Source organism: Podarcis vaucheri (assembly GCF_965113315.1).
Source record: "Podarcis vaucheri genome assembly, chromosome: 8".
Classification (NCBI taxonomy): domain Eukaryota; kingdom Metazoa; phylum Chordata; class Lepidosauria; order Squamata; family Lacertidae; genus Podarcis; species Podarcis vaucheri.
Window position 1 is genome coordinate 50,068,107 of NC_138766.1, and position 24,050 is coordinate 50,092,156.

Here is a 24,050-nt window from a genome sequence, read left to right on the forward strand (position 1 = left end):
AGTTCTACCTTAAATGCCAGAGAGTACTCAGTCTGGCATTCAATATCCCTGACTTTTTGATTCCTGATTGTAAGTCCAAGAGTTAATTACACACAACCATTCGCTCTCCCTTTTGTTGAAGAGCACACATGGTCCCTGCAAAAGTCACACAATACAATTATGCAACCTGATGTTAAATAATAGCTAGCATACAAATCAACAAAGGCTAGCTGTTAGTTTGTAGGAAAATGTAGATAGATGCTGTGCCCTGGGCTATGGATTCTCTTCCCTTACAAACAACAAACCAGCCAGCTTCCCCACCTCTTCCCATGACATCTTGCATTGCAAATGCAAGAATGAGACTGTATTTGAAGCAGAAACAGTTTCAGCCTTAAATACAGAACATCTGATCCAACATGTCCAGGTTTGTGCTTGTTTGTTTTTTTGAGGCCTGGGTAACCAGATCAGTGAGGAAATAGCCAAAGATAACAGAAAACCTTAATGCAAAGTATTGATCTTGGTACTGGTGATCCCTCCAGTCCCTCAAGAAATAATAAACCACTCACATTGAAGTCTGAGAAAATCAACTGGCCTGAGGGCCTTGAAGGTTTCTTGGTTTCATTTCCACTGTAAATAAACCTCAGGCAGCAAGAATGTCTGCATTCAAATACCAGTTGTCCAATAGAAATAATTCATAATATAGAATTCTCCAGGACAGGAATGACAGAATGAAGTAATTGGTTTTAGCTTCTAAACAAAAATAAAAATATAATTTGAACAATTGTCAATATTGCAGTCATGGGGGTTTCTCCCCCATATTTAATCCAATTCAAAGCACGCACTCTTTTTGGCGAACTGGTCATCATAAGACAAAAATATATACTACAAAGGCAACTTTTAAGAAGGTGTATTCAAAACTATTTAGCATCTGCTTGCAAATGCAAAACCAAACTTAGTATAACATTAAAAGGAGACCAGCAATAACTACGTTTCCTTGAAGAATCAAGCTGTTCTTTGATACAACTTCAGCAGTGAATGCTGGTTCCATCTGTTGGTTTCATGTGCAATTGGTGCTTCTTCCCAACTACATACTTACTAGACCTGTCAGGTAGCAACCCAGTGTGGATAAGTTTACTGCTTGCGCATTAGTAAAACACGTTAAAGGCTCCTCACTTCATCCTCCAAGCTTCAACGTATTATAATCTCCAGGTTCTGCATTCACACACTCACCCTTAACAGCACACCCAAGTGACTGTTGCTGCTTGACCCACTGGCATCAGTGCCGTCAAACAAGAACCTACCCAAAACCTACCTGGGCTGCTTCTAGCATAAGAACATAGTAGCAACCAAAGGCTTACTTAATCCAGCATCCTTTTCTCGCAATGGCTGCCCTCGAGCAGGACAGGAGCATGACAACACTCTACCTACTTGCGATTACCAGAAGCTGGTACTTAAAGGTGTATCAGAAATATTGGAAGGAGAATCTGACATACTGAAAGCAGGATGTAGTCATTGTGGCTAGTAGCCATTGATGTGACATTTGTAGGACCAAAGGTTCCTGACACCTGATGTAGCAGATGATAGGAACTACCTCTGTCTGAGTCCTGGAGAGCCACTGGAAGTCAAAGCATGGGTAATACTAAGCTAGATCAAATAGACAAAGAGTTCAGCATCTGATACAGCTCTGCACCTTGCTTCCTTGTGTTTCCCCAGCATTCGTCATGTACTATATAGTATTTGCTTAATAATTGTATGTTGTTGTCCAGATTTGTTTAAGTTCACTTTTTTGAACTATGATTCCCACCCTCCACTCAAGTTTCTATATTTGACATAGTGGTCTGACGATGCTTTTAGGAAATAATCAGAACACACGATGAGGAACTAGAAAGAGGTATTTGTATTGGTAAAAATGCATTGATCATTGATATAAGCAACAGTGCCTTCAATTTGCCTTTGGAACCTAGTTTCATTTCCACCTCCAGCCACATTTTTACTCCGAGGAAGGTCACGTTGTGTGGCATTTCCAGTTTATGTTCCCAGCAGTCCCTCTGCTACCACTTAATCATGTTGACAGAACACACAATGTTGGCAGCTGATGTTCCTTTCCCTTTTTCCATGCATTACAGCAAAAATACAGCACCTGCTGATGGCATCAAATGCAATTATTTTCATCATTGTTAATTTTAAAAAGTAGCTAAATTACAACTACAGTGCATCACAATGTTATTAACCTGTAAAAAGAGAGCTGGTTGCCATCACTGGTTTTTTCCTTATTCAATATATTTATTGCTTGTATCTATTGATCTGATTTAATAAATGACATTTGACAGATTGTTAAAAGAGTCTGCTTTCTTTGTAAAGGGCTAATCAGTGTCACCTACAAGTCTACATATAGTTTACCCTTGTTGCATTATTTTTATTCAGTTCATGACCTTGGAGTCCATGTCTGTGACCTAGAGTACAGTGCCATTAACATACCAGACCTCCACAATTTGTGATTCAGTTCAAAAAAATAACATTCAATGCAGTGTTTATCTGACTATTCAAAGATTTAGAAAAGAGCGAGATGTTAATGTTTGCTTCAGAAAACTGGACAAGTATGATGAATGATAAGGGCCTCAGATTGTATCAAGTGCAGCCCAGAAACAGGAATGTTAAGCTGCAGCATTTGTAAGGGGGAAGACTAACTCCTGTGTGATAGTATTTCTTTCAAAATACCAAAACACAGAATCCAAAATCATGTATGGTCTGTTGGTGCCTGTCAATTATGCTACATTTTGGGCAAGAGACAATTTCACATAGTCCCACTCCTCAAATCTAGAATCTCCACCCTTTTCTTTCAAGGTTATGCGGAGTGAACATGCAAAATACTCCAAGTTAAGTACATGTAGGGTACTTAAAAAGTACTTTCCCTACATGTTTACAGATTATTCTACTGGTTAAGAACAGTTTTTAAAATGTGGATGTACCAGAGTTCATATTCCTTCCATTTCACCTCAGTGCAAAAAAAAAAAAAGTTAAATAAAAAAATGCACATACATTTATTTCATTAAGACTAACTGCCATCATTAAAAAACCAAAACATTTAACAATGATCCAGAAACAGCAATACAATAGAACTGCTATTGTCCAAATTTACAAATCTGAATCCAGAAATTTACTCAATCTACCTTCTCAGTGCAACTCTATGTTAACATCATTTGTCATTTTATCCAGTATTTTTAAGCTTATCCGCTTTAGATATACACCACACTGGAAAAGCAAAGTTGTATTTTATTTTACAAGCTGATACTTGTAGGGCAACTCTTGAGTTTTGCCATCAATGTACTGAACATTTATGTATGGGATTTATCCTAACCACTTAATTTCTGGCACGATCAATTTAAATTCCCCTGCCATACCCTCTGGGAGATGCAAGACTAACTGCCCTTAATTTATAAAACCCAGAAGAATTCCTTTAGCTTTTGATGGTTTGACATATACTAGAATAGACCCTTTTCGTTTGGTTGGGAAAAGCTTGAATTCAGAGCTTCAAGTCTCACAATAAAATAAAATAAAACGGAATGTTTGCACCATTGTTTCAGTTCACTGTTCCATAAGGAGGAGGAGTGTGTAGTCATAGCTTACTTAATATACAGTATTGCATATAAAAAGGTATTTTGGGTAAGCATAAATGTGGTGATTGGTGAGTCTTATGCCACAAAAGCATCACCTGTGAACAGTATGGGTTTTCTGTTGTATACCTTGTAATCTCTGTTGCGACAAGCCAAAACCAATTAAGCAATTAGAATAACTTAAGACAATAAAATAAATGGAGGCAGCTATGTTGGTTCTTAGAAAAACCCCAAATAGCAACAGCACCAGACCTTTATAAGGACCAAATTAAAAACTTAAAAACAACCCCCAAAGCAATGTGCTGGCTTTTGAGTTTTTAAGATTTACTACATACTGTATATGTTTTCTGGGTTTGTAAAGTCAGAGGAAGAATGCTGTTTGGGTTTAAAAAAAACAAAACAAGAAGAGGGCAAGGGAGGAAAGAAAATTGTTTCAGTCGAGAGGCTAGGAGAAGCTCTGGCTGCACTACATTAGACTTAAATGGTGATTCAGTAAGCACTTTGCATACTAAGTAGCTCAAATTTTGCCAAGTGTAAAAATTCAAAGGATGCTCCAAGTTAGAAGGGGACCAAAAATATTGGAAAAAAATAAAACTCAATGCCCACTGTCCTTTCGAAAAATATATGCCAGCCGTTATTCAAATTGTCCCTCCCTTACAAGGAAGAGAGGAGAGCTAAAGAAAAATGAGATAACCCTTATATTAGCAAATCTGGAGAGGAGGTGGGCAAAGCACTCTTATGTTGTTGTTGTTGCTGCTGCTGGTGGTAGTTTCCATGGGAGAGCAACCAGAATGGTCAAAGTCCTGCTGGATCCCTGTGTGCAGGGTGAGAATTAGGAAGCAGATCCCTTCCCCTGTTACTGTTAAGAAAACCAAAACATTTATATTTCCTTCCTATTGTGGTCAATGGCATGGAATTAACTAGACCGGACCCGCAGTTTAAGGCCCATTTTGGTGAGGTGTCAGGGGAACAAGGGGGTTTAGGACCCTGCAGAACCTAGATGCGCGCCCACCCGTCCTGTCCTGGCCCCCATAACTTGTGAAACACCACCACTAGGATATCTGTGTCACATACTAGGGGCTCTCAGGTGCCAGGAATGTGTTCCTAAAAAGAAAGAAAGGAAATGGAAAGAAAAGTTATTACACTAACTACCAGATACATACTTGAATAATAAATCTGTAATAGGCCAAATCATTAAGGATATTACAGCTTAAGCCAAACACATTTTGACAGAGGTGGTCTAAATATAACAAACTAAGCAGAACAATTCAATTGGCTTTATAGTATATGAGACCTCAAAGGAGAGCAAGACCTTCAAAGGAGAAGCAAACCTCCTTGATTAACAACCAACCAAATTATTGTTCACCAGGATAGCCAATGCCTTGACATAATCAGGCTACACTGGAACAGACAATGAAGAGTATTGGGGCACCTTGATGATTAACACATTTATTAAGGCACAAGACTATAGTCCATCATAATAAAATAATGGTGTTAGTCTTTAAAGTGATGTTTATCTGAGCAAAAAATATACACCTTCATTTCACTCTTGGGGTCTAAACTGGAGGGGTCTGAACTGGACCAGGAACGAGACTTGTAGCTAATGGAAGACTTGTAGCTAATGGAAGGGGTTGTAGCTAATGGAAGATGTCAACAGCACCTGTGAAAATCGCAAATTCCATGCTAGGGATCATTAGGAAAGGAAAGGAAAATAAATCTGCTGATATCATAATGCTGTTATACAAATCGATAGTGCAACAGCATTTGGAATACTGTGTACCGTTCTGGTTAGCCCACTTCAAAAAGGATATTGTGGTGCTCAAAAAGCTTCAGAAAGTGGCGCCCAAAATGAGAGCAACCCCTCTACATGGAAAGGTTGCAGAGTTTGGAACTTTAATTAGAGAAAAGACCAGTAAGAAGTGACATGATGAAGTTTACAAAATTATGTATAACTTGGAGAAAATGGGTAGGTAAAAGTTTTTCTCCGTCTCTCATAACACTAAAACTCATGAACATGTATCTGAATTTTGGAAGGTTCAGAACAGATAAAAGAAAAGATAAAATATGAAACTGACTCCCATGGGAGGCAGTGATGGCCACCAGCTTGGCTGGCTTTAAATGAGGCTTAGCCATTGTGGCTAGTGGCCATGAATTTGTCTGTGTTCTACCTCCTCTGTCAAGAGGCAGTATGTTTCTAAATACCAGTTGCTGGGAATCGCTGGTGGGCAGAGTGCTGTTGCTCATGTCCAGTTTGCAGGCTTCCTACTGGCATCTGGCTGGTCATTGTAAGAACAAGATGGTGGACTACACAGGACATTGGTGTGGTCCAGCAGGCTCTCTTTATGTTCTTAAGGTGCCATGACACTTTGTGTTGTTTTCACTACTCCTCTGGAAATCATGAAAAATGATTCCTAGAGGCTTTGCTTGTTTAGCTCTAGGTGAGAATGAAACCCTTTTAAAATGGCTCCCCCCCCCCCCGAGCATTACAGAAAAAAATCAAAACATTCAGTACTATGCAATAAAACCAACATATAGAAGCCAGCATGAGAACCAATTATAGTCTCTCTTTAACTTTCTTTTTAACTGTCACATCTTGTGACCTCGAAAAATACCACTTTGAAACTGTAGAAAGAAGGTAAATCTGTATGGTTGTATCCTGGGAAAGTTTACATTGATGGAAACAGAGATGAAAAATAATTTGGTTGGTTGTTAATAAAAGAGAATTGAAGCCAAAGTCAAGAGCTAAAGCCTACAGAATGGTTGCACTATGTTTCTTTCTATATTAAGGCCACTGATTAAGACCTCTGTGTCAAAGTGCGTTTGGCTTATGATGGGATATTATGAACTTACTATTGTAGTTAGTTATCTGATAGTTATTTTTACTGTATTTTTGGTCCTTTTTAAAATACAGGCTTCTCCTTATCTGATTTTGGTCACTAGGTTTTGTATTAAGGATCGTTTTGTCTGCAGTTCTCTGTATTTTGTGAGTTTTGTCCTGCCAGTGGATCTTGTGTTCCACCAACGGAACAGTAGTCATGCCATTTCCTGGGGCCCCTCAACTGGCTTTGCAATTGCTCCTTTTGATCAGGGGTAGGCAGACTTCAGGATCTACCAGCCAAAGTCTGCTGCAAAAGATATAAATTTAAGATTAACTAATTCTGATTCCAGAAATGCCACAGTCCTTCCACACAAAAAACACATTATTGGTTAGTCAAAGTTTTCATCATTACAGTATTATATGGGGCAGAGGTGGGTCATTTGTTTGTTGCTTTGGGGAGGCAGAAATCACAGCAAATCATCCACAGATCTGCTAGTAGATCCAGATCTACTTTCTGTCTTCCCTTGACTTTCCAGGTCTCTCCCATCATTATTTATTTCTTGGCGCCGCACGTATACACAGTCACATGCAAGTCAAACAAACATATGTGGGGACTTGCCTGTATTGTTACTCAGTGGCTGGAGGGCCTGCCCTTCTCCTTAAAACAACATCTTCGGCAAAACTGTGCAGAAGTATACTACTCAGAAAGGAAAACAATACTTGTGACTTTATGGGCAGTGATGAAATTATACTACACAGGGATGTTAGCATTAGATAGACGTAAAAGCAGTCGTACAGGCCTCCATTTAATGACTTTACAACATAATTGCCCAGGACTGAAAAGATCGTACTAACCAACATTAGGTCACTTGTCTCAATGATGGAGAGAAAGAAGCACCCTGAGGTGCATCAGAACCGTTTGCCACTATGAACTAAAGATAAAGCACATTGCCTTTCTTTAAGTAACGTATTTGTGCCTTCATATTGTTGCTTGTGCACAGAATTCAGCACCACTTACTATCCAATGAATGTATCAGATGCATAATAGAGCAAGTTAAAAGCAAATGCTCATCTTGATTTTTAAACATTTTTCATTTTTTCTTTACTATTGTTGACTTAAATCAGAATATTAGCAGAATTTAGTGTACTTCATTTGACTAAAAAATAATAATAATGAATGCACTGGAGTCAAACTAGAGCAACTCTGCCATGTAGGAATAAATTCTGACTCCATCTGATAAAAAAATAAGATGGTTCACATCTGTCAGACGGACAGAAGTGTGTGACTTCCTGTTCATGACCTCTGTTGTGTAATGGATGGATGCTTTCTAGAGTTGTACCCAGTCATCTCTAACACAAACACCTGCAAACTTGATTCAGGATGTACATGCTGAGAAACAGATCACCATTTGGCAATGGAAAATGGAAGGGAGCTGTGAGCCTCCCCTTCTGGCAATGGCTTCTTTATTGTAAATCAGGCCTGGCTATGGCCTAGGACACTTAATGGCCCTCACAGCACCAATCTCACCTACTATTTTAAGGGGTTTTTTTCTTTCTTTTTGCATTTCTAACTTTTTACATATACATATTTTACACCTTGAGGTTATTATTACTAATCCAAATGCTCCTGTATCAATACAGGTATGGTCTCTATATTTGATATAAATGTGTCTTTATTCAATGTTTCATTCCAGAGCTCTTTTGGTGTTCCGACTGCCCATGGAAAAAGGTCCCCTTTTTTGTTGTCGCATAAGAAAAAAAAATGTCCTTAGTCCAGAGGCTCTTGCTTTATTCGAATGACAGAGGATGAACGAGATGTCCTTCTGAGTTCTCGCCTAAGTACATATTCACTGAACTGGGAAGAGTCCACCCCTCCTCCACAGGAGCCAACAATTTCAAAGCCTCTTTGCTGCAACCTCTCAAGTACCTACAAAATAGGATGAAGACTGGGTAAGAACAAAAGATTAAAAACAACAACAACAGCAGTGTAAATGTGAAAAACAAAATCTGTTTTCATGTACTTTTTTATTATATGCTTAACTACTTTAGATTTATGCAACATAAACTCCCTCCTCAATGATAACTACTGGTAGATTTCAAGACATTAACAGCAGCTACTGTAGCTAAATGAATACTGAAATTGCAGCCTCTTCATTCCATTCACCTTTGCATGATTTCTAAAAAAAATGTAGGGCAACATCCAATGCCATCGTCCCATCAGTGCGGGAGTGAGAAACTTCCAGCCCATGGGCCAATCTTTGGCATGAGAACCATTTCTCCCAATCCATGGCCAACTGGCTACCAGTTGATGTCAGCGGTGATGACAATAACAAGTGAACTGATAGAGGTACAGTGTCTTATGAGCCTTCGATTCTGGGCTTTATTTTGTGTACTCCAACAGGTCATGGATGCAATAATAGTGCATTAGTGGTAGATTTATACTGGAACACCCACACATGCTACATTTTTGCCACCTGGAAAGACACTTCTGCTATGGCACAACAAAAGCAGGACAACCCCCTTCCCCTTGCAAACTTTTGTGGTATGGAAAGTTACAGGATTTCAGTGGCAAACTATGGGCTATGCAACTGCTGGAAACTAAGTAGTATGTTTGCCTCAAAACCTTTGCAGAAGCAAATGGAATCGAAAGTGAAGTTGCCTATAATCACTACAATACTATTGTGAGAATAACTTTTCATGAATGCACAATTTAAAGGATATCTGTAGGGCCCTATGCTAAGTCCATTAACATGTACAGAGAGATGAGACACACCCAACATCTGTGTGGAAATATCTAAACTGGAAGGAAGTACATGAAAAGTCCGCTTTCAAGGCTGTTGCCTTTGATCTGACTTACTGCTCACCTGATGAGTAAGTGCCTTTAACTCAATGGGGCTTACTCCTGAGTAGACATGGAGATGATTGTGGTGCAGGAGTACAACTCCATTAACACCTAGGCTACCTTTCAAACTCTCTCTGGAAAACTAACTAACTAACTAAATCCCCTCACCTATTGTGCTCACTAAGATTAATGTAAGCATCCTCTTGATTGTTCTAAATGCCTATGACACGGGCACACAAAGGTTTTCTTGATAAATGCTCCATGCTTTTGGAACTCCAGGAGCATGTTCTGAGGGTACACGATGGACCCATATTGCTGAAGCTAAGGTGGTTTGCGTATGGATGGGATACTATCTAGGAAGGGAGACCATTTAGGAACACTTCATGATGGAAGTTAGGATATAAACGTGCTCATAATCTCCGATCCTCTAGTACTTCTGTGATCTCTGAACTTCTTTATTTGGCCCAGTGTTTAGAAGCCAAAGTTAAAATGATCTGGGGCAGGATGCAGCTGGTATCTTTAAACTGTAGCTGTAGGGATTTGTTTTAATCTTGAATGTTCAATGTAAATTAAAAGACATTGATTAAAACAGAACAAACCAAATGTTCAAGGCAAGGTCTTTCAAAGACTGATTGGAATACAGGTGTTGAGCATTAATCAGATATGACCAGACCTTATTCTTCAGGAATTTTTCACTGTATTATTCTCTCTCTCTCTCTCTCTCTCTCTCTCTCTCTCTCGCTCTCTCTCGCTCTCTCTCTCTCTCTCTTTCTCTCTCTCTCTCTCTCTCTCTCTCTGTGTAGACTGATAAGGCATAATATTCAAACTTCAACTGTTTACCCACACTAAGAAAGTTAGGGTAAAGCAGTGTAGGATAAAGCGGTAGATGTACTAGTTGATTGATCTACTAAAGACAGGTCTTGTGTCAATCATGTAGAATATTCAGATGTTTTTAAATTCTGGCAGCTAAATAAAATGTTCCTGAACCCACAACGATTGTTGAAAATAACTCCTAAAACATGATACCATGGAGTGGAGAGAAATCTCATAAGCCACCACAGGTTGCTCCATAAATGGTTAGCCTCCTATGTATCTTCCCCATAGATATTCAACAATACCTTTCAGGATGAGTTCTGCAACATATTTTTTCACTAACCCAATTCATTTAAGTGACAGTATGTGGTTCTTCTCATCATGTCATATGCAGCTGCTGCTGAGAACATGGAAACTGCCTTGTTCTCAGAAGCATCTGCATGCTCCATTATCTACTGAATAGGTTCAGCACAAGCCATTAGACCCAGTGTTTCAAATAAAATGTGTTGTGGGAGGGGGAATCATTGGCTTGTTTTTGTTCTTATTTTTATTACATATTTTGTGGTTTTTATATTGTATTTTTATGTTGTGAAATGCCTTGAGATCTACGAATGAAGGACGGTATACAAATTTACTAAAGAATAAGAATTTAATAAATAATAATAAAAAGAATGCAACTGATCCTCTAAGGAAGGGCTTGGATTGATTTACTTTCAATGTGTTTGTTTGTTTGTTTAAACCTCACTTTGGTTCGCATATTTACCAGCTTGCCCTAAAACTGATGTACTGTTGTCTACATACCTGAACTGAATTGAGATGACAATAGCCATTTAAAGGAAATCTGATGACATGTGTTGAGTCGTGATTCCAACCTGCATTGACTGAATTGCACATCACATCACCAATTTCTGGGAAAACCTCTTCTATCAAAGACTTGTCGCCGCTCAAGGTAATCCTCTCTCCAAGATCTGGAGCAACTCGCACAACCAAACACTCGCAGGATTTTGAAAACCGGCATGTCTCCCGATCCTGTTTCCACCTTTCCATCTCCCCTAGCATGGGCTGAAGCTGAAAATACTTTGCTTCTTCATACAACAAGCTGTAATCCTGAAAGACACATAATTTTCATTGCTAGCGAGAAACATACATGCCGCTATAGGGTACGAATGGCAATCCAACATTGTCAACTTGCTTGTGGAACAGACTTCCTCATCATTTCCTTTCTACTGCAGCCTCTTTCTTGTTTGCCACCCAAAAACTCCTATGGGAAGGTTGGGGGGCAGAGGGACTGCAGTGCTGACATGCCTACCAGTGCAACATGGGATCTCATACTACATCTACAGTATATAAGAAAAATAAACTCAATATTGAATTCACTTCAGCACGTGGATAGGAACTGCTCACCTTCTCCAAGTAAGAAGGTCATATGGAAGAAATACACACAACAATTAATAGGGATGCTTCTGCCTTGCATTATCTTTTTCTGCTCCCCTATGAGTAGTAAGCTTACCCATGTCCAGGCAGTCATCATATTGTTTGTTGGAGTGGGAGGACTATGGCTCATTTGTAGCATACATTGTTTGCCTGCATAAGATCCCAGGCTCAATTCCCTGCAAAGGTAAAGGACCCCTGGACGGTTAAGTCCAGTCAAAGGCGACTATGGCTTTCAGGCTGAGGGAGCCGGCGTTTGTCCACAGATAGCCTTCTGGGTCATGTGGCCAGCATGACTAAACCGCTTCTGGTGCAACAGGACACCATGACGGAAACCAGAATGCATGGAAACGCCGTTTACCTTCCTGCTGCAGCGGTACTTATTTATCTACTTGCATTGGTGTGCTTTCGAACTGCTAGGTTGGCAGGAGCTGGGATAGAGGAATGGATGCTCACCCCATCACGGGGATTTGAACAGCCAGCCTTCTGATCAGCAAGCCCAAGAGGCTCAGTTGTTTAGACCACTGTGCCACCTGTGTCCCTTGCATCTCTAAGTAAGGCTGTACTGACAGTACTGAACTAGATAGACTAAGCCTGTCGTGATTCATAATAGGGCAGCCTCCTATATTCTTACACATTTTGTTGCCCCTGCCAATGACTACTGATGCTGAGCAAGTTTGAGGAAAGCACATGTGACCTCAGAATACAACTAAGTCTGAGGATGGGGACTAGACGCAGGGCAATTGTCATGCTAGTTCCCAGTACAGTACAGTAAAAAATAAATGCAAAGAAGAGAAAGCTGGTGCTGAACACAGACTGGCTTCTAGACCAGACCATCTAAGAAGGAATACGATATTTGTTACAGAATATAGTAGGGAAGGTTGTAAAGACTGGTGTTTGAAAGCATCAAAATGGAAATGCAGTAATTTAGGACACATAACATCAATTTGTTAAAAAAGGGGGGGGGACTACATTCCCTTTGATATGACAACTGTCTTGATGGATAAAGGGAACATAATTATTAGTTTTGTGAACATTTAGTCATGGTTCCATATAACATTCAAAGTTACATTATTTATAATGCAATCCTATTCATGTCTACTCAGAAGTAGGTGCCACCGAGTTCAATGGGGCCTATTCTAGGTAAGTGGGAATATTACTGCAACCAAAGACCAAAAGACTAATATTTAAATGGTTGGTGTCAAACTAGTCTCTATTCTGAACCCACTGCTAGGAAGATGTATTTTACTACATTTTATTGTACTACATATAATAATTACATTGGTGTGTGTGTTTTGAATTAACTATATTTGTGGCTTTAAAGTTTATACTTTGGCTCAAATGTGCTTTGACAAGAGTACTGTGTATGTACAAATACAGAAATAATATTAATAAGATTCAATATTTTCTTCAAAATATGAGATATTTCCAAGTCCTGAATATCTGCCTCACCTCTGAACTAAGCAGTAAAGGTCATCAATATGACCTTTTTGTGTTGTTTTTTAAAAAAGGAAAAAATGCATTTTGACCTCATTGTAAATGATATGAGGCATCCCGAGTCATACACACATCTGAATGAGACTAGGCAACTCTAGAAACATTTTTGTCCCCTTTAAATTTCTTTACCACCCTCCATCCAAAGATCACAGGGTGGTTTATAATATAAAAACAAAAAAGCATAATAACAAACAAAAACAATACCCACCCCAACCAAGTCTAGATGCAATAGCCAGAAATAATGTACATTCTGGGATAAAACAGAATATGGCAAACCTGATACGTGTAGATACCAGGCCACATCCCCAAATATCTTCTCCATTAGTTTTGATGTTTGGTCCTGTTTTCATGTTTGTATATAACTCTTAATACCAGAATTATTATTAGAATTTATTGGTTACCTAAAAAGTTTCCAAGAAGCTTACATTTGAAAACATAAATATATGCCATAAAAACTATGCTGTTTACAAAAAAGATAACAAACAGTAAATGTGTGTTTGGTTGTGTTTATGCAAAACAATGAAGCTAAAAGTCTACTATACCAGATGAAACAGTAACACGCCCCCCCCGTCCCAACCAGAAAACAAACCAGCACATTTCTAAAACACTGTAAGAGTCAGGGAAATGACTAGCTAGCCTGGCCACCAAGTACCTGCAAGGTAGATGGAGGATCAGAGAGGTATGTCCTGCAGCTGTCTGGACCCCACCCCAAAAGTATTTAAGATACACCCAAAGTTCTGAAGTGGCCCATGACATATAAAACCCACAAAGCATGCCTCACTAGGATCATAATGTCCAGTTTAAAAATTCCAGCAAAAGCTAGAGAGAAATCAAAATCAGCAAGGAAAAAAACAGGAATTGAAAATTCATATTACAATTATGTAATTTAAACTGAGAAAGGGAAGATCAAGGTCTGGGTGGGATATAAGAATTTTTCAAATAGCAGAGGAACATACTCCCATAGAGAGGAAGACTAGCTGGCAAGCAACTGGTTCCAGCTGTAGCAAGAGCTGGTTCAGGCTTGGAGAGTAAGAAGTGCTTGTATGTGGAAAATGCTGCTCACAAAAAGTGATAAGATCTTGTTCTCTAGACTTCTTCCAAGAGGAAAAAATGTGTCAGAGATACCTTCTGTCTAAAGAATCCTGCCCATGGCACAAGTTTGGACTAGGTGACCTTGAATGTCTCTTCAAAACTGGACTCGGTTATATTATGTATCAAAACAGAATGGACAGTGACATCATCACAATTCGAAGAGGCTAGGTTTTAAATCTATTTTACCTACACTGAAAACAAATATGAACAGTGAACAAGAAGGGCAACGTCGTTCCCCCCCTTTTTTTAAATGACTGACCTACCTTCAGGAAAGAAAACCATTAGGGACAGTGCAGAGGCAGATGCTGAGTCTCATGTGGACATATGCGCTTAAAGGCTATTTTTAGACAGCGCCATTTAAAGAGTGGTGTGCCCTAAGAATGCTTGCGAAGGGCAAGTTGGTACTACGGGGTTTTGTAAAGACTGCAGTTTAGCTCTGTGGCTGGAGCTAGAGCTCATTTCATCAGTCAAACACATTTTGATTTTCCTACTGAGCAGATAAGTGGGGCCAGATGTTTCCAATAACCTGAGGCTGGGTTTTTAAGAGTGCTCACACAAAACCTTTTTTTGTGTGTGAAAATACAGCCCCTCAAGCAAGAGGGATAAAACAATTACACAGTATCTTGAAATTCTTCACCTCTTTTCACGGTTCCCCCCCCCATCAAATCTGAATGAGAGAGGAAAAAAACCACCCATCTGAATGCAAACAAATGCCATGTTAGGGCATATCATATTAAGGTGTGGATTAAAAAAGGGAGGGCAAGAAAGTATTAATTATGATGGCACACAGAGGTGTATAGTTTTAAAAGCCAGCTGTTTAAAGTAAGAATAGGTTTTATGAATTAAATTAAAGTTTTATGAATTAAACTAAAGAATAGGTTTTATGAATTAAACTAAAGTTGCTCATTTAAACTTGTGTTAAAAAAAGTTTTTCTGCACGCATATGGAAGTGTATTATTTTTGCTGATAGGACCCACATTTTCACTATCATCTATCTATCTATCTATCTATCTATCTATCTATCTATCATCATCATCTATCTATCTGTCATCTATCTATCTATCTGTCATCTATCTATCTATCTATCTATCTATCTATCTATCTATCATCTATCTATCTATCTGTCATCTATCTATCTATCTATCTATCTATCTATCTATCTATCTATCATCTATCTATCATCTGTCATCTATCTATATCTATCTATCTATCTATCTATCTATCTATCTATCTATCTATCATCTATCTATCATCTATCTATCTATCTATCTATCTATCTATCTATCTATCTATCATCTATCTATCTATCTATCTATCTATCTATCTATCTATCTATCTATCATCTATCTATCTATATCTATCATCTATCTATATCTATCTATCTATCTATCTATCTATCTATCTATCTATCATCTATCTATTATCTGTCTATCTATCATCTATCTATATCTATCTATCTATCTATCTATCTATCTATCTATCTATCTATCTATCTATCTATCTATCTTAGTTTAAACAGGCTGCATCCTTGTACTGGATAATTTCATTATTCAGAACTGTGATCCTAAATACACTTAACTTCAACTAAGTCCTACAGAAAAGTAGTGGGACTGACACTGGGGGAACCCAGGTTCAAAGCTCCACTTAGTTGTGAAGCTGACTGGGTGACGTGGACGAGTTATTCTCCCTTAGTCAAGCCTACATCAAAGGATTATTTTGAGGATAAACAGGGAAGAGAAAGAGAGAAGAGAACATGCATACCACCTTGATCTCCTGGAAGGAAACTTGAGTACAAATACAGCAAATAAAAATAAATAAAGCATGAGCTCCTTGATCACAGGTTACATTGCTCATTCAAGTAGGTCATTTGTATGAATAACCTACAATTATCTGGTTCAAGTCAAGATTCTGCGTGGGGACTGCTCTGAGGCTGTCGCTGCATTCTGTGATTAGGATTCAACTGTGTAGGTTGTGCAGTTAAAGTGGATCTGGTGCTCTTACACAGCCAACCTGCTTCCAAAAAACAATCTGAACTTTTTACAAGTAAGGGAAGTGAGGGACAACAATTCCTTAGCACGATACACAAGCTCTGAACAAATCAGAATGAATACTCAATCAACAGAAGCCATTATCTAACCTCTTTGCAAACCTTCTACAAATGAATAAAGATGAATGCTCAATAAACTGGTTGAGTGACTAAGGTTTTGACTGCATTCCTATGAATGTTAAGAGTCCTGTTGGATTAGACAACAGACCATCTTGTTCCCAACAGCAGCCATGCTGCTGGGGGAAGCAGGGGAAGGGAAACTGTGGGTTGGGTGGGAATGTGTCCCACCCCTGGCATAAAGGCAGTGGCCCTTCCCTGCTGCTGCCCACTGGCAGCTGGTATTCAGGGGCACATTGTTCTCCATTTGGAGGTTCCATTTAACTATTAGACTGCCAGCTGTTTATGGACCTACCTTCCACATGCCTCTCAGGGACTCAAAATGGAAAGATAGCGTCTTCAATCAAAGTACAGCTGACAATCTTACCCTTATGGTGGCTTATGATCATAGGTTAAGCCTCTATGATACAAATGGGAACCAAACTGCATGGGGGGGACATTCAATGGTATGGATGTCTACAGTTTAAGATTGTTTGGTGGTTCAACTCACACTCTCCTCTGTTCACTGGCTCTGCCTCCCTGTCCATGTGTTCAGGAAATGTCAGGTGAAAGCATGCTTAACATGCATAGACTCTTCCCATGATATGAAATGTGTTTTATAATTCACTTGTTAAACTGTATGCTCCATATTTTCAAATATTCATTTAAGAGATCTATTATTTGCCAGCATCCATCAATGCAACCCACAAGCCTTGCTCCCGGCACATGGCAGTTCTGATTACTCTACCTCCTTTCTAAACATTTCAAATAGGATGATGACGATGCATAAAATTTCACCTTGAAATCATCTGGTATGAGGAGCTTTGATGTTCGTAGAAAATTCAGGATATATCTGAACATTTGGCCATCTCTGTCAATGAAGTAGTGCTGCTTCAGGCTGTCCAAAACAATTGGCTCTGTGCCATCAAAAAGCCTCCCAATTCTGAAAATGAGAGAAAAGTCAATTTGCAGTCAGCATCTTTAAGTCACCAGGAGTCACTGACCTTGGTCACTGGAATTTCTTGAATCCACGTTTTTGCATTAATCAAGCTCAGCGATAGCAACATTTCATGGTGAAAACAATATTATGGCAATGAAAATGACACAGTGATATGTTATCAATGTGAATTTTTGAATCAATTTTGAACTTAATATTAATGAGAGGACTTGTCTCCTCAGATATTTACAATGAAAATAGGGCAACACGGAATGCATTTCCATTTCAATCGTTTCTTAAAACATCTTTGAAAGTGATGCTGAATGAAGAAGGCATGCCCATTAGAAGTACTTTTACCCATACACGTAATTTTCTTCTATTTAAAACTTATTGCAACATAAACCTTCAGGGCTAAGATTTTTTGTGGTATTTGGCTCTAAACCAAAATAATCTAAGCATGTGAACTCTAGTAACCACTCTCTTTTGATTCTAATATTCTGAATATTTCATGTTTTCATTCTTGTGTTTGTGTTCCTCCCCCACGTGTGAAAGACACCAGGGTTGCAATTCTAAATCAGAAGATAACTATTTCAGCATTTCATTTTACTTATGATTCCATTAGCCTTTCATTTTTCATCTATCATTTCCACTTCCTGTGAAGTGGAGGCGAAGGGGCTGGTTTTGAATCCAACATATCCTGGGCTAGCTCATTTTGAGGTTTTCCATCAGCTCTTACCAACAGGGATTCTGCCACTGACCCTTCTGCCCACCCACCCATTTTGCAGGTGGAACAGGGAGTTCCATGCTGATTTCCACCCATGGAGTGATGCAATTATCACTCTGCCAGTACAAAGCAATGCCAGCATCTCTGTGCTGGCAGAATGATGTTGGCTTTGTTCCATGGGTGGAAGTCAGCAAGGACTGGCAGGGCTCGGAGGAGGGGCAAATGGGTTTTGGATTGCAGCCTAAGCCATCCAGATTCCCGGATGAGCAGCAATTTGATATTGGTTGTCCCCTCTAGTGTCCCATTTGATTTATTTTCAAAATAAAATACATAATGACCTTCTGTGAGTGAATGTCAATCAAGGTGGAGCCAGTAAGGTTGCTAGAGTAGACATTAAAAGCTTTGGACAGAGGACCACTCTCAGTTCTACCATACAAGATTTTAAGCCTAGTGGTATCTCTTGCTGATGTTCAGAGAAACACCATACATGTTTCCAATTTATATCACATTCTGTATTCTTTATGTTGCTGATCTACCCTGAACATTAATCAATTTATCTAATTTTACGTGAAAACATGGCACAGACAAATGCAACTCAGCTAGAATCAAGTCCTATTAAATCTGCATACAATTTAGTAATTTGTATTTTTGAACCATCTATTTTCACTCTATGAAATCACTGATCTTCCACTGACTTTCAGGAACAGCCCATTCAGATTACATATTAAAGTGCCCAAAGACCCTAATTTTAGGACTTTATTTCTTTTCCCATTTACAAAGTAAACTGACCACTTAGAACAAGACTTCTCTTGTCTTGAAGGCAGAAAACATTCAGCAGGATCATATGGGTCATGACTTTGGACAGCCCCCATTAGGCAACAGGTTTGTTGTTCTCATTATTATTAGTCATATATCAAAGCAAGCAGACACTAGTGATCCAAGCTTTAAAGAATGTCAATAAGATGGGATGTGGATGTCAAGACTATTCTTACCAATGTTTTCCATCAGAACAAATGCCTGTTACTGTTATGTCACCTTTAGAGACCTCACAAGGTTTTCTTCTCCTTTCTAGGTCCACTATTTCCACTATAAAGCCACTTACAGGAGAAGGTAGTTTAAAATGCAAGCTGATGCTTCTTCCTGCCATTATCCCTACCACCCAACTGCTGTGCTCGCCAGTGCACCTCATCCTCCTATCCAGAAGGTCAGTCTCTCACACATGTCTGCATTGGTTTAATATTTGCTTCTGAACTTCCAAGTAGCAACCCGATGAAACTGATAATTTTTGTCAGACTCACTGTGGCCCAAGGCAGAAAGCAGCTGTACAAACTCAAAATGCAACCCGAGAGGCAAATGAACTGTTCACAGATTTAACAAAATCGAAGATTTATATTGGGAAAGTTGTCTTTGAAGAAAGTAAATAAATAGAAAAATGAACAAATAAAGGGTCAAGAAATGTTTCAAAATGGAGTGGGTTTGACTAGTTCCCCAGACGTTTGTCAACATTCATGTAGTTTTCCTTCTAAAACCAACAACCCTGACATCTTTTCTCCTGAGTGATATTCGTATTGTACTGAAAATGACTGATAATATGAACAATGTAAAAAGGGACTTAAGAGTAAAATCTTTGAGAAAAATCGAAGAAATTAACTGAATAGTGAAGAACATAAGAATATATGAAACGCCCCGCCAGACCAGGCCTATGACCCGTCTAGTCCAGCATCCTGTTCTCACAGTGGCCAACCTTTTGGAAGCCTGAAAGCAAGATTTGAGCAAAAAAGCACTGAACCCACTTGTGATTTCCAGCAATTGGTATACAGGACCATACTGCCTCTGACAGTGGAGGTAGAACATAGCCTTCTAAACCATGAAGTTGTCTAACCCACTTTTCAAGCCATCCAATCTGTGGTTGCTGTTAAGCAATCACTTGCATAATTTGACCAGTTCCTTCCCTCTCTTTCCCAAACAGGTTTGTGCTAGTCAACTCAGAAGACAGAGCCAACCCTTATTCAAGAGGAGAACAGATATGAAGTTGCTCAGCAGCTGGTGCCAGCCAATCTCGCTCCAAGGCAAGGATGTGTGAAGCCTGGCCAGGCCTGATAATGTATAAAAACTGCAGACTAAGTCTATTGGAATTGACTCAGATGGGAACAAGACCCCTTAATATCATGGGTCCTGATGAGTTTGCCTTCATTTCCTGTTTTCTAGATTCTTAGGAATTCCAAGGCTTGATGCCACCCTATCCCTGGGTTCCTGTTCGCTTTGACAACTAGTCATCTTCTCTGCAAACTGTTTTCTATGAACTCTTGAGATTGCACATGAGTTACTCTCTCACTGAAGCCATGTTATCTGTTAAACAACACCAGAAGGAGATGTGTTTGAAAAATAAAATTAAATGATTCATTTAAAAATATTTTTATACCACTAAAAAAAGAAAGTGATGTATAGCACAATGTAACACTTAGAATAAAACTAGACCCTGCAATCATCTGGGGCCCTTCTTTATATGCCTTCTCTACAAGAGGTCTGGAGAGTCGCAATACAATAATAGGCCTTTTTGGAGGGTGGCTCCCCTTGTTTAATGCTTTCCCCAGAGGCTCACCTGGTGCCTTTATTACATATCTTTAGGTGCCAAACAAAAACATTCCTCTTCTTCTAAGCATCTGGCTAATTAAACTCTGGTCAGACCTCACCTGGAGTACTGTGTCCAGTTCTGGGCACCACAATTCAAGAAGGACACTGACAAACTGGAACGTGTCCAGAGGAGGGCAACCAAAATGGTCAAAGGCCTGGAAATGATGCCTTATGAGGAACGGCTAAGGGAGCTGGGCATGTTTAGCCTGGAGAAGAGGAGGTTAAGGGGTGATATGATAGCCATGTTCAAATATATAAAAGGATGTCACATAGAGGAGGGAGAAAGGTTGTTTTCTGCTGTTCCAGAGAAGCGGACACAGAGCAATGGATCCAAACTACAAGAAAGAAGATTCCACCTAAACATTAGGAAGAACTTCCTGACAGTAAGAGCTGTTCGACAGTGGAATTTGCTGCCAAGGAGTGTGGTGGGGTCTCCTACTTTGGAGGTCTTTAAGCAGAGGCTTGACAACCATATGTCAGGAGTGCTCTGATGGTGTTTCCTGCTTGGCAGGGGGTTGGACTCGATGGCCCTTGTGGTCTATTCCAACTCTATGATTCTATGATTCTAAACAATCTGTGGCCTTTTAAGTGCTTTTTGTGGGACACGGGTGGCACCGTGGGTTAAACCACAGAGCCTAGCGCTTGCCAATCAGAAGGTCGGCGGTTCAAATCTCCGCAATGGGGTGAGCTCCCATTGCTCGGTCCCTGCTCCTGGCAACCTAGCAGTTCAAAAGCACGCAGTACAAGTAGACAAATAGGTACTGCTCCAGCAGGAAGGTAAATGGTGTTTCCGTGCGCTGCTCTGGTTCACCAGAAGTGGCTTAGTCATGCTGGCCACAAAACCCAGAAGCTGTACGCCGGGTTCCTCGGCCAGTAAAGTGAGATGAGCACCACAACCCCAGAGTCATACGCGAGTGTACCAAATGGCCAGGGGTCCCTTTACCTTTAGGGTTATTTGTTTGTTTGTCACTATGGTGTGCATTTTTTTGTTTTTATATTGTAAACGGCCTATGATCCTCGGATGAAGGGCAGTATAGAAATTTTAGTAGTAGTAGTAGTAGTAGTAATAATAATAATAATAATAATTCAACAACAACAATAGAAACCTAACACAGATTAAGGACTGGGAAGTTAGATAAATAAGAAATGAGTCAAAATCCCATCAATGTGGACACCTCCCACAACTCAGATGGGACATGATTCCCTAGAGGGGATGCCACAACTGAATAGGTTCCCTCTGGTTGCCACAACATGGACCTCTGCAGGTGACAGCACAACCAGGAGGGCGTCACTAAGCTGATCTGAGTGTCTGGGTAGGATGATATGGAGGCATTTCCTACAACAATAGCCTGTTAAAAAGTTTGCAAGCCTTTTACAAATTGGTTTTCGTTGAAAGGATTTGTTGTATGGTATAACATGTCATCTATCCCTTACGACAAATGCTTTCAACATAAAACAGTTTGTTTCTTTCCATTTGAAATATGTTAAACATAACTGAGTTAACTTTCAAGAAAGGAAAGCAATCCCAACCTATTCTGGCCGATACCGGTTTACTTCAATGATTGTGGCAGTCTGCCTATAAATACTGGGGGTGGGGAGTTATCTGATTTTCACCTCGTTTCTTCTGCAATGTATCATCAAGATGATGATGTTTGTGATGAAGTGTCTCACACAGGGGCCTGGAGATAATGGATTCAATGGATATCCTTAAAGGATCATTTGTCAATTTTGTATTGACTATTTGTGTTGCTCCAAGACAGGAAGAGATTTCATTTTTTTAATATAGGCTCTGAAGCCCTGAGGCATCTTCTTAAACCGTTTAAAAAGAAATCAATTTTCAGATGGATAAAAGGGAAGCTAAGAAGGGTTTTAATGAACTTACTTGAGCAGCATGTTCTGGACCTCATTCAGTTGAATCTTAAACAAGGCCAGACAGGTTTAGAACCTACTATCAGCAGAGGAGCTGTGGCCTGGAAATGCTTGCTGCTACTGTTTAGAATTTGCGGTTCTGGCTCCTGGAGTAAAGCCATAAATTACTGTCTTAGTACCTGAGACATAATATGTAGTTGCACAAGAGTGTAAATTAATTGCTACCACTAATGAGGATAAAAGGGAAAGCAGTTACTATGCAAACTAGATCTCTATGTTTATGTATAAACCAGAACCTTGTGACCATGTTACATAATCTCCTCACAATTATATTCAGGTAACTACACACACACACAACCCTAGTGAAAAATCACTGTACTGGGTAAAAGCCCATTTCAATGAAATGTTATAGCTTCTGCTTTGAAATTATAGCTGGATATGTGTTATGGGGATATGGAAGACACAAGTGAATCTATGCTCTCCTGACAGAATATTCTGCCCAATATAAATTACTGCAGGGATATTTTAACAGAAGGAACACAGAAGAGTTCGAGTGCACTGACAACTCAAAAAATATGTCAAATGAAGCCAATAACATTTCACAGATCCGCAGGGCAGGGACAGGGATTCACTTATCCCAAGTGCAGCAAGGCAAGGATCCACTACATCCACACTAGTAAGTACACTGGCCACAAACAGGTCTTGAAAAAACTCATGGGCACAGAAATCCAGAAATCTTGTACCTGCAGGGAGCATATGCAACTACTACATTTTTGCACAGACTGCTCTGCCTTGTCCTTTACCTACCTGAGACAACTAAAGAATGCAAGAACATTTCTATTCTCAATTTCTTTCTTTTTTTAACTTTTTAAAAACTTGACTGCCAAGCTCAAAATATATACTTTGAATAAAAATTAAGTCAGTCAATCAGTTACTTTTACATGTCATATTATCTTAAAGCACAATCCTAACCATGTTTAATCAGAAGTAATCCATACTGAATTCAATGGGGCTTGCTCCCAGGTAAGTGGAATTAGGGTTGTAGCTTTGGAGCATTTTTAATGGAGAAGTGGTTAATAAATTACATGAACAGCTAAAACTCATCCTATCCCATTCACATGTGTGGGTTATGTATGCCTACTGGTAATGTCCACTGCAGCTTAATTTCCCTAAAAAAAGAAACTCTACAATCTTTATTTAAATTCATGTCTCACAAGGGATTCATTTCATTCCAATTTATTGTACAATTATAGATTTCTGGGGGTTGAAAACAGAGAAAATAAAATTCGATGAAAATAAAATTTGATGTGGTCATTACAAGAGCAATAATGTGTTAACTACTTGGGATGAACATGACAGATGCAAATGCTAGCATAAAAATATAGAATGAATCTCTTCACTCAGCTGAAAAATACACATTATAAATGTATTCAGGTATTAATATAGGCTTCATAGAATTTATATCTTAGTGTTTGAAAATAAACCCATGCATGTTAAGGAGACAGAGGCAGACAGTATTGAACGCTGCATTGTTCTTGATTTGTCTGGGAGTAAACACAGGCTGCTCAAGGTCAGTGCTGGGAATTGGTAGCAAAATGGTACACAGGCTCTCCTCTTCTTTGGTAGCACATAAAGAGGGAGAATGCACCTGGGGAAG

The 24,050-nt window shown here is 39.3% G+C and overlaps 1 protein-coding gene across 9 annotated transcripts in view; it reads right to left on the bottom strand.

The window, feature by feature from the left end:
• Positions 1–1,857: 1,857 nt before the first annotated feature.
• Positions 1,858–24,050, bottom strand: part of KCTD1 (potassium channel tetramerization domain containing 1) — a 52,554-nt gene continuing 30,361 nt past the window's right edge. For 8 of the 9 annotated variants that reach the window (XM_082236084.1, XM_082236081.1, XM_082236080.1 and 5 more), the window contains 3 exons: positions 17,028–17,172; positions 10,868–11,173; positions 1,858–8,338 (listed from right to left, as the gene is read on the bottom strand). In XM_082236084.1, the coding sequence (XP_082092210.1) occupies positions 8,180–8,338; positions 10,868–11,173; positions 17,028–17,172 (610 nt within the window). In that variant the 3' untranslated portion in view covers positions 1,858–8,179. The remainder of the gene's footprint in view (positions 8,339–10,867; positions 11,174–17,027; positions 17,173–24,050) is intronic. The other variant, XR_014222981.1, reaches the window with a different exon arrangement.